Source organism: Diabrotica virgifera, chromosome 3 (assembly GCF_917563875.1).
Source record: "Diabrotica virgifera virgifera chromosome 3, PGI_DIABVI_V3a".
Classification (NCBI taxonomy): domain Eukaryota; kingdom Metazoa; phylum Arthropoda; class Insecta; order Coleoptera; family Chrysomelidae; genus Diabrotica; species Diabrotica virgifera.
Genome location: NC_065445.1, coordinates 92,591,687 through 92,608,876, shown reverse-complemented (window position 1 = coordinate 92,608,876; position 17,190 = coordinate 92,591,687). Strand labels below are relative to the sequence as shown.

At 33.1% G+C, this 17,190-nt stretch overlaps 1 protein-coding gene across 2 annotated transcripts in view; it reads right to left on the bottom strand.

Annotated features, from left to right (window-relative positions):
- The window catches only part of LOC126881922 (adenylate cyclase type 2-like), an 860,562-nt gene that overhangs the window by 647,875 nt on the left and 195,497 nt on the right, over window positions 1-17,190 (bottom strand). For both annotated transcript variants that reach the window (XM_050646657.1, XM_050646658.1), the window contains exon 4: window positions 8,068-8,277. In XM_050646657.1, the coding sequence (XP_050502614.1) occupies window positions 8,068-8,277 (210 nt within the window). The remainder of the gene's footprint in view (window positions 1-8,067; window positions 8,278-17,190) is intronic.

The window sequence follows — 17,190 nt, the reverse complement described above, 5'->3', positions numbered from 1 at the left end:
CAGCCAAGATTTTGTCGACAATATAGCGTCGAACTACTGGTTGACATCAGGAAAGATGTTCCCTGAAACGGAGGGTTCATTACTGGCCATTCAGGATCAGGTTATACCAACCAGAAATTACCTGAAATATATCATCAAAGACCCTCATGTTCAAAACGACAGATGCCGATATGGATGTCAAGCCCAAGAAACCATCCAACATCTTACAGGGGGCTGCCAGGCATTTGCTGCAACTGAGTATAAGGAACGGCATGACGCAGTGGGAAAAATCCTTCATCAGGAGATAGCTATCAAGCTGGGACTTCTCCAAACCGACCATCTCCCATATTATCAATACGTCCCTGAGAGTATGCTTGAGGATGGCAACTACAAGCTATACTGGGACCGCACTGTACTAACTGACCAAACAGTGGCGCATAATAGACCAGATCTCGTATTAGTCAATAAATTAACGAGACAAACAACCCTCATTGATGTGGCGATTCCTAACAACAATAATCTACGTACTAAATTTACTGAAAAGATCGCCAAGTACAGAGATCTGGAAATTCAAATACGGAGACAATGGAGAATGCAAAGTACCCAGACGATACCGATTATTATGTCTACTACTGGAGTCATTCCGAAGACCCTCCTCGAAAGCATAAAAAAGCTGGGTCTTAATAAACATCTTTATAAGACCATGCAGAAAGCAGTACTACTCGCAACGGCCAGATGTGTACGAAAATTTCTGGGAGATACACCTGCATACCAAGTTACCCAGGGCTTGATAACACGGAAAGAGTCCCACCAGAGCTCAATCCCTTTGATACCGTAGGTATCTGGGATGAGTCAATTTTCCCCTTAGAGGGAGTGTGAGCCGTATGGCTAAATCTAGATAATACTATAATAATATAATAACATAATAATATATTAATATAATAATATAATAATATAATAATATAATAATATAATAATATAATAATATAATAATATAATAGTATAATAATATAATAATATAATAATATATAAAATAATTAATGCTGTTTAACCTAGGTCTTGAAGTAGTTATCTGAAAAACCAATGTAACCGACCATATAGATACCAAAGTACCAAAGATACCATCAGTACAAATCACTGCATGTGCAGACGATGTAGCTCTCATTAGTAGGAGCAATAAAGGACTAATGAAAGCGTTTAAGGAAATTGCACCTGAAGCACGAAAAAGGGCTTAAAATAAGCGAAAAAAAACGAAGTACATGACCGTTAAAAGAATACCTGACAATGAAAATAATACCGCAATCAATAGACAAGTATACCAATAAACATGTGGATGCCTTCACATATCTGGGCACAGAAATCAAACAAAAGAATTCCATGCGTAGCGAAATGAATGCACGTATTTCCAGTGGGAATCGTACATACCTAATAAAAGATGACATCGAAATTATTAGACAAAAGAACCAAAATGACTATCTGCAAAACATTAATTAGACCCGTAGTAACCTATTGTGAAACCAGGGCCAAACAGGGAACCCAGAAACAAACCATTGTAATGGCCTGAAAAAAGATGAAGCTTAACTTAAGACATTTGAGAGAAAGATACTGAAAAAGGTATACGGCCCGGTGAAAGAGGAGAACGGCACATGGAGAATTAGAAGAAACGGAGAAATTAGCGAATTAAATTAAGGGTACGGGTTAGGCCGGGCCGAAAATGGGCAAAAAAATTTGTTGCGAAATTTTAAACAGGCTAGTAAAAAAAAAGTTGTGTATGGTAGTCCTTATATTATGCACCAAACATAGTAGGTTGAATTAAATTATTTTTGACCGGGCCCCCGGGGGCGTGAAAAAAAATTTTTTTTGCTTTATTTTTTGGGCAGGCTAGTGTCTAAATTATTAATATCGATGTTACTATCTCGTTAAAAAATTTTCATCTTGATCTAAAAAAATTTCACCGGCCCCCAGGACTTAAAACATATAATAGGGGTAAACAATGCATATTTATTTATTTTTGCGCTGTTAACTCTGCAGCTCTTTGCTTGAATCAATTTTCGGCACGAAAGGTTTTTACATTACACTATTATGCACATATTTAACATTATTGCGTATATTCATTTAACCCAGAACTCACCACGATGAGGTAGCTGCACGGCGAGTTCCACCCGCCCACCCTTCTTTGCTCAACATTTTTACTTACTCATTCCTTGAAGCATGGTATCGACATTTACTTTTAAATATCGGCTAATTCTTTCTGGCATCAAGTTTCGCTTCGATATAACCATATCTAGATTCTTCACCACACACTTTTATTCACGCATCAGTAATTATCTTCACGCACCTCTTCACCGCTTGAGTATGGCAAGAAAAATGGTCAAACTTTGGAACTTGTTCAACCATGTCCCACAATTCCTCGTCGGCCAAATTAGAATTATTAGAAGCGGATTTATTAGAAGAGGATCTGTTACAGCACTATTCATCCAGTCTATGAGATCTATGTAATCTTCTGCATCGAAATTGATTCAGGGATTTGGGATACTATGAAAATGCAATTTTTATACCAGCGTTCCTACATTTTAAAATTCTTCTGACAACAACCTCTCTCCTCTCTAATACGTTGACGTAAATCTATTAACATACAAGTTTGGATGATTTCCGGGAGCGCAAATTAAGCATTGTCTTGAATAACTTTATTGATAATTGATGAGGCATTATTCGGAAAATCTCTCGAGGCCTGGATTAATTTCCATAGATGCCTGGCACCATATTACAATCTTGGCTGTGTTTTTATCTCAAAAGTCATACGAGAATATACTTGTATTGACAAATCATGTATCAGCTAAAATCTTTAAGCTTCCACAAGGATCAGTTGTAGCTACATAAACTCTAAGAATGCCAACTTATCTCTGCCAAACTTTGAGAACATATTCCATCTCCATTTATTGCTTTAGATAGTTTGAATAGATACTATTAATCTGAACTTAGATCAGTTTCATTTACAAGAGGCAGGACAGCTTTCATGGGCTTAAATTTAATAACAGGCATTTTTTCGCAATTGGTAAGAAGGGATCCAATCGGCTCAGAATATGAATAGGGACCTTTTGTGTGGTCATGGTTTGTTTCCGAGGACCATGGTTTGATCTTTTCTTTCATCAAAGAAGAGCCTTTCAATTGACTTGTTTAACATTTTATTCTCATGCTGGAGTGCCGTCTATATTCCTTAACTCCTCTCCGATTTTTATTTAGATCTTCTAAAGCGGCATTTATAAGCTTAAGTATTTTTCCTGTCGACTGTATTATCCTTCTTTTGCTTAACAATAGAATATGACAACAAAAGCTTTTTTGATAGCCCCAAACATTTTTTTTAACAAACTAAAAATTCTTTAAAATCCGGGGGGCCCGGTTAATTACTTTTTAAACCAGTCCAAATTTGGTAAAGGACTATATAAATACTAGTTACAATTTTTGGCAACCAGCCTTGTACAAGTAAGATAAAAAATTTTCGACCCAAAAAAAACTTTTTAAGGGCCAGGGGGCCCGGTTCAATATTTTTTAAACCGTCCCAAATTTGGTATAGGATTATAGCGATACGCTTTAGTTACTATTTTTGCTAATTTTAATTTTAATATTTTTTCTCAAAACGAAATAATATGGGTCATATAAAGTCACCGTTAATGTACAAAACAGACGCTAAGAAAGACATGGATGGTTTTACGAAACGAATGCATCCCCTGACCATATGTTTTTGGAGTGTCAGTTTAACAAACTGAAGTTCCCATAAGTTAATTACCAAATCAGACCATTATGTCAACAACTCACTTTGGGACATGGCATTCGTTTGTAAAACTGCAGAAGTGTGTCTGTGTTTATGCGTCAGGATCGGAGTGATTTATTGTCCTCTCCTGACCATATTGTAGAAGGCATAACATCGATATAATAGATTGTGGTTTTTCTACCCACAGTCTATTCACACCAGGCAACCTAGGCACTACTCGCTAACGACCGACCCTTTCCCGAGGTCTAACTAAGCAACACCTTTTGTTACCAAAATAAATAAAATATTTAAAGTTCGTTGTTATATTTATTTTTTATTATCTCAAATAATTGTTTCCGTCAACATACACCAACGGAACTTTATAGGATTATATAAATAATAGTTCCAACTTTTGGCAACTAGCCGTGTAGAAAAAATTTGAAAAAAATTTTCGGCCCGGCCTAGTACGGGTACGATATTGTCAGGTTTATGAGAAGTAAAAATTTGTCTTGGTTCGGACATATCCAGAGACAAGAAGATATAGAAAAACAATAAAGAAAATATTACAATGAAAGCCGATAGGTACACGAAAGAAAGGACGTCCCCGTGGAAGACGACCTGAAAACTATGAATAAAAGTCAATGGAGAGAAAGGCGCAAGAGAGATCTGAATGGAAGGATATAGCCAGACAGGAAAAGACTCATCCAAGGTTATGATGCCGAAAGAAGAAGAATAGTTCTACTAGATATGAACATGATATTAAACAATGTATAAGTACGACAACGTCCGTTCAAATGTGCAAATGGTTTTAGTAATTATTTTAAGTTGAGTTTTATTTTTAATTATTTAATTTTATTGAATTTCCAGTATGTAATCCACATGTAATAGACGGAGAGCTAAAGCCGAAAAATCATCGTCATAAGTAATATGGAGTTTTTCCTGTGAAATGTGTCCATTGTATATTGACAATTGTGACCCCTTTCAGGCTAACACCTCAGTGAATACAGGAAGTAGCAATAAGGGATGAAAGGGGAAAGTTAGTGCAGTCATTAAAGGTTTTCACCTCCTATTTTGTTAAACCTCCATAGACTTGCATTAAAATTGGTGACTAGTTAGAGCATACGTCAAGTAACAAAACTGATTTGGTGCCAACTTGAACTTTTACGTTGGGAGTGGATACCACCCCTTCGTGGGTGAAAACTATTTTATTAAAAATAATCCCACAAATCGATAGAGGGACAAATTTTAAGCAAAATTTGTTATATCAAGTTATTAAAATAAATCAATACTTTTTGTGTTATTAAAGATCAAAGATTTTAATTTTTCGTGAAACAAATGCATGGTGTAAAGCGGTTTTTCATAAATAATTCAAAAACTGTAAGTTTTAACAAAATAGTTATGTTTACCAAAATTGAAGATAATAAAAAATCGAATAGATTCTTTACGTGAAAGGCCTTTTAGAATTAATTATAAGTGAGTTATAGTTGATTGAATATATTTTTTTTTTTTCGGCTACTACTCAAATCTAAGTACGAGTATTCACGCTTAAATAACGGGAAAACGATGCATTTTATAAAATATACACACTTACTGAATACTTGTCAAAATACTCAAGAATACTATCAAGTGAGCTCCAGATGAAGTTGATAACATTAAAACTAAGAAAGTGATGATGAAAATAAGAGAAACCTTTCGAATTTTTTAGGAAAAAGTGAAAATTAAACCATACGGTATTTGTATAGTATATATATTTTGAAATTAGTTAACAGAATAATTTTCAAAGGAATTTTGGGAATGAAGTTAGGATTATAATTTAATACATAATTAAATTTTAATTTTTAATAATATTTAATTTTTCTTTTGCAGTTTTCAATGATTTTTCACTAATTAATTCCACAGCAATATCTGTACCAATTGTACAATTTATTTTAAGCACGCAAGTGTATTTTGTTGCCATGTTGAACACATATATTTTTTGGAATATATAATATACAGGATGTCCCGAAAAGATTGGTCATAAATTATACCACAGATTCGGGGGTCAAAAATATTTTGATTGAACCTAACTTTCCTTAGTACAAATGTGCACATAAAAAAAGTTATAGCCCTTTGAAGTTACAAAATGAAAATCAATTTTGTTTATTATTTCGAAAACAATTAGAGATTTTTGATTGAAAATAGACGTGTGGCATTCTTGTGGCAGGAAAATCTTAATAAAAAATTATAGTGAACTTTGTGCACCCCATAAAAATTTTATGGGGGTTTTGTTCCCTTAAACCCCCCTAAACTTTTGTATATATTCGCATTAAATTATTGTTAAAGTATTATTAGTTAAACAAAGTGTTTTTAAAACTTTTTTGCCTCTTAGTACTTTCTTGAAAAGCCAGTTTTTATCGAGATATTTTGAATACTTTTCAAATTCACCACCTATTTGAATATGGTTAGTACGATTATAGAGACCTGGTAATACATAATATGAAAAATCTATCATTTACATTTTTATAATATGAAAATATACTAAGAGGCAAAAAAGATTTAAAAACACTGTGTTTAACTAATGGTACCGCAATAAAAGTTTAATTGGAACGTACACAAACATTTGGGGGGTTTAAAGAACGAAACCCCCATACACATTTTATGTAAACATATTAAAAAAGAAGCCGCATCTCGATAAAAACTGGTTTATTGAAAAAAGACTAAGAGGCAAATAAGTTTGAAAAATATTGTGTGTAACTATTGGTACCACAATGATAATTTAATTGGAACGCACACAAAAGTTTACAAAAGTGGGAGGGGTTTAAGAGAACAGAACCCCATAAATTTTTTATGGGGTGCACAAATTTTACTATAATTGTTTGTTAAGATGCTTCTGCCATAGTAATACTACATGCCTATTTTCAATAAAAAATCTGTAATAGTTTTCGAAATATTGGAAATAATTGATTTTCAATTTGTAACTTTAAAGGGCTATAACTTTTTTATGTGCACATTTGTACTAAGGTAAGTTAGGTTCAATCAACATATTTTTGACCCCAGAATCGATGGTATAATTTATGACCAGTCTTTTCGAGACACCCTGTATATTCAATACAAACGCCGACTCCAAAATGACAGTAGCAAGTACCTATACAATAGGGTCTATTTAAGAGCACATGCGCGTGAAGTTACGGATGATAAAAAGAACATATTAATTAATTGTATGTTAACGGCAAAATATTAGTTTTATATTATTTCGATATTTAGTTGAATTTTTTCTATCAGTATAAACTTAATATGCTTAGAAACTGGGAGTGTCCAGTAATGGGTACGTTTGACATATTCGAATACATTTTTGCTAAATTTTATATAAATGTCTTAAAAGAATTTAAAAAACTTATATAAATAATATAATAATTAACCTCCAAATTTTTGGAGCCTAACCTTTGAAACATGTTTGTAGCATAATGTTTAATGGTATCAACTTCTCCGGGAGCTCATTTGATACATATTTCTGAGTACTTTAATAAGTCTTTAAATATGTTTTATAAAATGTATCGTTTTCCCGTTATTTAAGCTTGAATACTTAAGATTTAAGTATTAGCCGAAAAAAATATACATTCAATCACCTATAACCCACTTTTAATTAATTATCAAAGGTTTTTCGAATAAGAAATCTATTTTGTTTTTTATTATCTTCAATTTTGACAATTGATAAAACTTATAGTTTTTGAGTTATTTATGAAAAACCGCCTTACTTATTTATGAAAAACCGCATTTTTTTACGAAAAATTCAAATCTTTGATCTTTAATAACTCAAAAAGTATTGATTTCTTTTAATAACATGATTTAACAAATTTTACTTAAAATTTGTCCCTCTATCGATTTGTGGGATTATTTTTAATAAAATAGTTTTCACCCTCGAGAAGGGGTGGTATCCACACCCACGGCAAAAGTGGAAGTTGGCACTAAATCAGTTTTGTTTCTTGAGGTATGCTCTAACTAGTCACCAATTTTCATGCAAATCGATGGAGGTTTAACAAAATCGGGGGTGAAAACCTTTAATGACTTATTGCTACTTCCTGTATCCACTGAGGTGTCAGCCTGAAAGGGGTCATAATTATCAATATACAATAGACACATTTAACATACCAAACTCCATATTACTTATGACGATGATTTTTCGGCTCTAGCTCTTAGACTAAGTATAAAGTATAGGTATGTGCCGAAATCTTAAAAATGAAATGCTTTTTTTTTGAAATAATTTGTAAATGGCACGAACTACATTAATATTTACTTATGAAATGTTTATGACATAAAAATCCAATACATGTTGATAAAAATAACGTATGAAATATTACCTGGGCAATTTGATCAAACCTCCCGAAAAGTTCATTGAGAGTTTTAACCAAATCTGAAGCTGATAATTGTTCCGACAAAGGGGTAAAATTAACGATGTCTGCGTAGAGGATCGAAACGTTATTGTGACGCTGCACGTACATTTCGTGAAAACTTCGGTTGGAATGTTCTTGGCAGGACTCGGCCATTTTCAGCATGATACTGCGTTTTACCTGAAATAAAGTAAAATCGGTCAGAATAATATTAAGTATATTGATGGTGCACTTAACTACTATTAGTACAGTAGTAGCAAGAAGTCAATAGGTCCAACCTAAGTAGCAGGTAGACCAAAACCTTTGTCAAATACAAAGAACCGTACAGATCCACTAGATCCATATTTCAATAATTGAATCAACTATTTCAGAATCCCGTCAAGTACAATGATTATATAAATGTTAGTTGACGGATTTCTGAAATAAACGATTTCATTATAAAACTTGTGGGTGATTAATTTAGAGCAGTATTTCCAACCTTTTTGGGCCATGCCCCCCGTTAGCCTTTCTAAAATTCATATATAATTAATTAATATTAAAAAATTTAATTGTTCATGGATTTTTCTACATTAATTTATTATTTTAATTTAGTGAGATTCTTGTACTTGATGCTTGCTGCACAGAGATTTCATATTAGGTTCCAATTTGGTTAGCTTCAGTATCAAGTCTTGACGTTGTGTTATATCCAGCCGATTTCTTTTTTTTGCCAGAAAATAATTTACAGCACTTATTTCACATTCAAATGAAATATGAAGATGTAAATGGAAGCAATAGTTTTCTTGCACATTTGGTTAAATTTCGATATTATTTATTTCTGTTTCCTCGATTTTTTATTAAACACACTTTTACCTGACTCATTATTTTGCAATTCTGCAAGTTCTTTTTGATATTGCACATTTGATATATCAGGCAAATCGTCTAACATTGGCTGCATCATGCATGTTTAAAATCAATTTGTTTCATATCAAAAAATATTTCGTTTAAATCAGCTGATAGAACATTCAGATGATTGGCAATAGGTACCAAGTAAAGCGGTATTAGTTACTTTACATTTTCTGAGTCAACGAAACTGTCCAAACTTTTTCAAAAAGTATAAAACTGAGTCAAAAATCTTTTCAAGAATCTTAGGCAGCCATTTTACTTCAGTATGAAGTAAAAGTCAAATTGGGTCTTGATTTTGTTCTTCACGAAATAGCTTGAATAGACACTCACATTTGGCATTAGTTTTAATAATATTAACAGACTTTATTACTGAATGCAGGACTTCATTTAGAACAGTCGAGATGTTTTTAGCTATCAAGTTTTCCCTAAGGATAGCACAATGCACAATAATCATTTCTGGATTCGCATCTTTCAATAATATTAAGCTGCCATTTTTCTTGCCCTTCATATTAGGAGCACCATCTGCAGTAAAAGATGTTATATTTTTTATCGCCAACCGTCACTAGAGTCATTCATTATTGTACTCATTTGACGCCATTTGAGGCAGTAAAGTAACACTTTATTGTACTGAAAGAAGAATTTCACTTTACCTGCCGCGATTAATCAAATTAACTGAGATTGACTGTAAGCGGTCCAAGGCAGTAATCGATTATTTATTTGAGTGAACTTAAAATTTATTTACTTTGATTATTAAAAATATTGTACAAAATTTACGTTATTGTTAATTAAATTTATGTCAGAAAGTGAAATTCTGTAGTATTTTGCAATTATATTCATAAAACATAAATCGAAACTTTAGAGATTTAGTAATTACGTACTTATTCAATATTGATTACTTGAACAACTATCGATTAAACATCGAAATCGGCCATCACGCAAAAGCATTCTGTCGTCGTCATTACTGTCATACGAAATTTTTATTTCGTCTAATGGGACTAGTACACGTTGGGCCAATCAGTTGGGCCAAGGAGTTGGGCCAACGTGTACAGGACCACTTGGCATGAGTTTGCGATTGGCGGTCAGCGTTGGTCTACAAACCGAATCTTGTCGGTATTTGGTGCACAAATCAAAGGATTTTTGGGACTTGCGCGATCTGCCAAACAGCTGTTTGGTTATGAACATTGAACACGTTGTTGTCGTTGAGTTTAAAATATTTGTTTTCTCTTCTCACAATACTGATACTGTTTATAAGTATTAATTTTAAGGTTGTGTTTTAATATGAATACTTTTTTCGGTGTAAAAGCACCGTCGTTTGCGCCATTGTTTTTTAATCACTCTTGTTTGGTACACTTTTCTATAAGCATTGAACGCATTGTACAAATTAATTTCGGCAGCTGCTACAATCTCCACATCCATATCCATAATCAGAGTTTGTTTTTTGTTTATCCACTAAGAAAGGTTAATGCAGACTGATAACTCCACCAACGTGTAATCACCATGTATTCACTGTTCTTACTTGGCCCAACTTATTGGCCCAACTCATTGGCCAACTAGTTGGCCCAACGTGTACTGGAGCCATAAAATTAATAAAATTCTTAAATCTTTTAAGTTTTGTATTAATGCAAATATATTATGAAATGGTGTTTTTGGTAATTTGATTATATCTAGGACGGTGACAGATATTAATGATAATTGGTTAGCAAATATATTTATTTAGATTTTCTACCATTCATCAAGGAGAAATCAACTGCGCTGCGGAAGGCTACACTTCATAAACAATAACGTAACTATAGAACTTTTTATTCACAGTCATTTGTTTCGAGCTGCTGTCATATTTCGTATAATCCGTGTATAATGTTTATATACACAGATTATACAACATATGACAGAAGCTCGAAACAAATGACAATCGATGAGAAGCCCTAATAACGGTATTTCTAATATTTGGTATTGTATTTTAAGTGTTAAAATTGGTTTAATATTTAAATAAAAATACGATTAAACTGTTTAAAATATATTTATTTCGTTGAAATTATAATAATAGAAGTATTACGTAAGACGTTACGTGCGTACCAAGTACACACACTCTTTTTTCATTAGGGTGTAATTAAGTAAGTGTTAGTTTTTTATGATTGGCGATAAAATTTTGTATGCACCACGTCAATAAAGACTCTTTATCGAACTCGCCTGTTATTCGCCTCGCTCGCTCTGCTCATAATATCAGACTCGTTCGATAAAGAGTAACTTTACTGACTTGGTACATAAATAACCAGATATTATTAGTATATCATTGCCATCAAGCAGTTTTTTTAACTTATATTTCTTTTGAAATTAGTGTACAGAACAACTTTTCAATAAACTGCCCTTTATTTATCAGTATATCTCACGTAATTTACCAATACTGCCTCACTGTCTCTTAAAGTTGATCCATCCATTTTCACTGATAAATTTTTTGTTTTCAGATTTTCAACCAGTTGTTTTTCAATATCTTCACTCATTTCGTCTACTTTTCTGCTAACAGTATTGTTACTGAGTTGCACAGCTTTTAGATATTTACTGCTGTTGATGGTGTTATTAAGTTCTCTCCTATAGTATGATTTTTTCCTATTTAAGCGATTAATAGAAAAATTGGATAACTATCCTCAAAAACACGATTATTAGTTGAAGTATGAGTAGTACATAGAGACTTTAATGTTGTTCTCTTTTCAAAATTTTAAGTTTACTTAAGGGGCCAAAGATCCAGTTGAAATTTTGGTAAAGCGAAATTATACTTAAAAATTATTTACCGCAATTATTTAAGAACTTGCTTTTTTCGTTTCTGGTACCGAAACCTAGCATCGCATTTAGATGGCCAGTAGCGAAAGGATTTAACTTGTGTTGAGTCCATTTTTCGAATGGCCCCTTTAACAATCAAATCGCCCCCTGTGGGGCGTGGGCCTTTTCCTGGTGGGGGTTGAATGAAAGATTGTGTTTAAATCGTATCATCTGACGTTGCGTTTTTATTCAGTATTGTTTGACATTTCAGTCTGGAAAGACTTAGCTCGGCACAACGTCTAGAAATAAGTAAGAATCTTGGTGTAAGAGCCTACAAAATTCAATTAGTGTAAGATCTGAGGCGGATCGACCTTCTGAGTCGTCGACCTTCCCATGCAACAACTTAGCGTATATTAAGTAAGGATCTTGATGTAAAAGCCTACAAAATTCAATTAGTGTAAGATCTGAGGCCGATCGACCTTCCAAGTCGTCACCGTTTCAGTCGAAGTGCTCTGGATAAGCTTGCAGAAGATCCACTGTTTTCGAAAAAAAATTGTGTTCCGATGGTGCCCATTTTTGGCTTAATGGGGATGCGAATAAACAAAATGCCCGTATTTCAGTTGATCAGCAACTGAGTTTACTGGAACAACTAGAGGTTCAAGAGTTGCCATTATATTCAGAAAAAACAACTGTTTGGTGTGGTTTATGGACCGGTGGAATCGTCGGTCCATATTTCTTTAAAACAGAGGCCGGCTAGAATGTTACTGTGAAAGCAGACCGTTACCGCGACATGATAACGGTCTATTTGGTGCCAGAAAATGAATCTCGTAGTTTCAATGATATTTGGTTCCAAAAATATCGCCAATTGCCATACAGCCCGTAAAAACATGGCTTTACTGCGAAAACGATTCGGTGAGCAATTTATTTCACGCTCCGGACTAGTGAATTGGCCGCCTATATCCCGTAACATACCTCTAGATGTTCATGGCTATGGTCACTTTGTTGGCTACTGCTCTGAATAAATGTAATGAACTACAGTTAAACCATTCTCTAAGGTTCCTCAGCCAGGAGATGCGTCTTCTTTCTATGCTTCTTTTTCCTTGGATCCTTCTTTGCATAATGATTTTCAGCAACTCATATTTTTCTCCTCTGGTAATGTGACCCAAATATTCCAGTTTTCTAGTTTTTATACTTTTCATAATTTCTAACTCCTTATTTAAACGTCGTAATCCAACATTGGTAATCCTTTAAACCCACTGAATTTTCAATATTCTTCTGTAACACCACATTTCCAACGCTTCTATTATTCTTATGTGTTGTCTCTTCAATGTCCAAGCTTCCATTCCGTATAGCAATATATAAAATATGTAGCATCTTAGAGCCATCAATATGAGAGGCACCTGAAGGTTTTTGTTTGTAAGCAGTGTCTTCATTTTTGTAAATGCTTGCCTTGCAGTTTCAATTCGGACTTTAATTTCATAGCTTTGGTCATTTTTGTCATCAACCCAGGTTCCCAGATATTTGTATGTCTTAACTTTTTCTATTTGGGTTTACTCTATCAGAAACTTGTTCTATTAGAACTTCAGAAACGACCATTTTAGCCGCTATCACGGTCAACATTTGAAAGAAATTATTAAGAATTAATTGTAAAGAATGGTTCTTTTGTATGAGAATAAAAATTTTCAAATAAAATTAATTATTTTCATTTTTTTTTGAAAAAAGTACCTTTAAATGAATCACCCTTTAGTTAATTATTTCACAAAAGGGGTTTGTACTCGCAAAATTTGAATAGTTGATAATACATAGGAATATCATCTTTTTCTTCTTTTTGTCTATATCTGGATGATTATTCTTTGGGTTTTCCTGGGTTTGAGAAAAATCTGACCATGCATCATTTTCCTAGCCCCTCCATCTATCTCCTCACAGTTAGTGCTTTATCCCTTGTGATTTTTATTATTCTGTTCTTTGTCTTCAAAATTTCAACGTTCCATCATTTTCGTGGTCTTCCCACTGATCGTCTTCCTATTAGAGAATCGTTCCTCGCCGTCCTTACTACTCTATTTGTTGTCATTCGGCTTATGTGGCCGTTCCATTTTACTCTTCTGTTTCTTACCCAGATATTAATGTTCTCCACCTTGCATCTCCGTCGTATATCTGTTCTTCTAGCTCTATCCCATAGTGTCTTAGCATCGATTTTTCGAAGTGTTTTCATCTCTGCTGTTTCAAGAATTCTTTTTGTCCTGTATGTAGCAGGTCGTGTTTCTGCCGCGTATGTCATTATTGGTCTGATAACTGTTTTGTAAATTCTGCCTTTCACTTCTTTTCCGATATTTTTATTTCTCCATATTATGTCATTCAGGCAGCCTGCTGCTCTGTTTGCTTTATTCACCTGATCTTCCACTTCGGTTTCGAGCTTTCTGTAGCTGCATAATGTGATGCCTAGATATTTAAACTCCATGACTTGTTCTATTATCTGACCCTCCAGCTCTAATTTACACCTTATTAGATTTGTTGTTATAACCATGCATCTAGTCTTTTTTGAGGAAATTAACATGTTAAATTTTCTACGGTTATATTTAATTGGTGCAGCATATACGATGTACATCATCTTCACTTTGAGAGATTAGTATTGCGTCGACTGCATAGCTTATTTTAAGTTGTTTTTCTCCCATTTGGTATCCTTTTTTTGTTTTTACTTTTTTTATTATTTCATCTATGATCAGGTTGAATAATAGAGGACTTAGAGAGTCTTCTTGTCTTATCCCATTGCCAGCTTCAGTTGGGTTAGTTATTTCTTCATCTACTTTTACTGTTATTGTGTTGTCCTGGTAGATATTTTCGATCTTTTTAATTATTCCTCTCTTGCGTACAATAAATAGATAACGTCTTTTAGTTTGACCCTGTCAAATGCCTTTTTAAGGTCGACGAAACATAAGTATGCCGGTCTGTTGTATTCTAACGATTTCTCTTGAACCTGCCTCATTATAAATATGGATATGATATGGAAGATATATGATCTTCCTGACCTAAAACTTTGTTGTTCTTCTGCTAATCTTATAATTGTATTCAGTTTGTTTGTTGTCACTTTGGTCGTTAATTTTAGTGTTGTGTTTAATAAATTAATTCATCTGTAATTCTCCGGGTCCAATTTTTCTCATTTTTTGAAGAAAGTTGTTGATATAACTAGGATGCTTGATCTCCATTCTTGTGGTATTCTGTTTTGTTCTATTATTTTTTGGATTAGTTTTAATAGTTGTTTGTTCAGATCTTGTCCTCCGTACTTAGGGAGTTCATTCAATATGCTGTCCTCTCCTGGTGATTTTCTATTTTTTAATTTCCTTAATGCTTCCGTTACCTTTGCTTCTTCAATGTTTATTTCTTCGTTTGTTGTCACTTCAGGTGTTGGTGGTTCGTTATCGTCACCTTTAGCAAACAGAGATCGACAATAGTCTGCCCAAGTTTACTTCTGAATACGTTTCGTTTTTATTAGTTCGTTCATCTCTTTTCTTTGTCCTCTGATCATTCTCCATATTTCCTTTTGTGTTGAAGCTCTCCCAGTGTTCCCTTTTTGTTTGTCTGACTAAAGTGTTCGTTTCGTTTCTAATTCGTTTATAGTGGTTGTATGCCTGTTGCGTTTGTTTTGTTTTGTATTGTAAAAAAGTGAAATAACCAAAAAATGATGCACTTTTTTGGAAAAACTCATTAAAACTTTTTTAAACTGTTAAAAAAATATTTATTTTTAATTAAAAAAAAGTTTCTAGCATCAAAAGTAAGCAAATTACGCTCAAAATAAAGTTGTTTCCATTTTTTTTTTTGGCAAAAAAACTCAGGAAAATCACCCATAATTAGCATCTTAAAAAAAATTAATACTCATGTATTATTAAAACGATCTGTAAGTTTTATCAGTTAGAAGAGCGTATATTTTTTTAAAATTTGGTTTTAAGTAAAATTTTTAAATTTTTTTTTTCAAAATAACTTATAATTTGTTAGTGATAGCAAAAATAACAGCGAACAAAAAAATTGCTTTTCTGAATATTTTGGATTCCTTTGTTTTTCTGTAAGACAAAAATTGGTTAAGATATGGCTGCTCAAAATTTGCATACACTCGTGATTATTGACTAGTTCAAGCCCTTTCAACTAAAGCTTCAAAACTTCAACTTCAAAAATAAGCACTTTGAACCGATGAAACTTACAGATCATATTAACAATAAATACACGAGTAAAGCAACTTATGAAGTGGTAACGATTAATTTCATTTGGAATGCTAACTAGGGTGTGATTTACACGATTTATTTACCAAAAAGAGCGAATAACTTTATTTTGAGCATAACTTCCTTACTTCTATTGCTGGAAACTTTTTTAAAAATCAAAAATAAAGCTTCATTTAAACACTTTAAAAAAGTTTTAATGAGTTTTTTCCAAAAAGTGCTTCATTTTTTTGGTTATTTCACGTTGAATAATTCGATTTGGAATTTGACGAGTATGAACATATTTTTCATTAGTTACAACTGGGCTATATTTTGCTAAGAATGTTTTTTTTTTAATAACTTTTTGAGTTACGTGCAAAAACCGTCAGCATGTTTTTTTTTACTGAAAAATGAACATAATTGCTCGCAAATAACTTGAAAAGTATTAATTTAGCGAAAAAATGTTGGGAATGGGTTGTTGGGAATATAAGTTGCTTAGAATTAGTCAGTTTATCCATTTTCTGACTTATTTTTAACGTATGTTTTTTCACCACCGAGAAGGGATGAAACTCACCTTCGTGGCAAAAGCACACATCGGCACAATATCACTTTTATTTTTTGATATGTTACCTATGTGTATGCCAAATTTCATGTCAATCTAAGCGGTTCTTTAAAATTACAGGTTTTGCAATATTTTACCGCCAAGGAACGTACTATAAGTGTTTACTTCATAGTAAGTTTTTTGTACCTATTGTATACAGCCGAACAATGGGATTTCCCTTTTAAATTTTAAATCTATTTATGCCTCTATAACGGTGGAAAATATTTTCGCAGTATCATAATAATCACATAATCTGCGACCTGATTAATACCTAGTTTAATATTAAATCAACAAGTTCGATACAAAATATCGAAGTTGTTTATTTGAAAGCTGTCTGATGTAAAATTTTAATTAAGTAGTTTACGCTTGAGTTCCGACGATGCTAAGGCGGACGTCTTTTTAGCTAAAGTTCTAAACTGAACAAAAACAAGATGACATTCAGGGAATAGCTAGGCAGTAGTACACCATAAAAATGCAAAATATTTGCTCCTATTACATAGCATTCTTTAAAAAACTTAGTTTTCAATCTAATAGTGCAGCAATTTGCAGCAGCTCTCTGAATGAACTCGAATAATGATGCGGCTGTAGTTTCGTGTTGCAACAAAATTGAAAATGGTTATTCATTTTGGATTTATGTTTACTCCAATCGGAGTACGAAGGGAACCATTC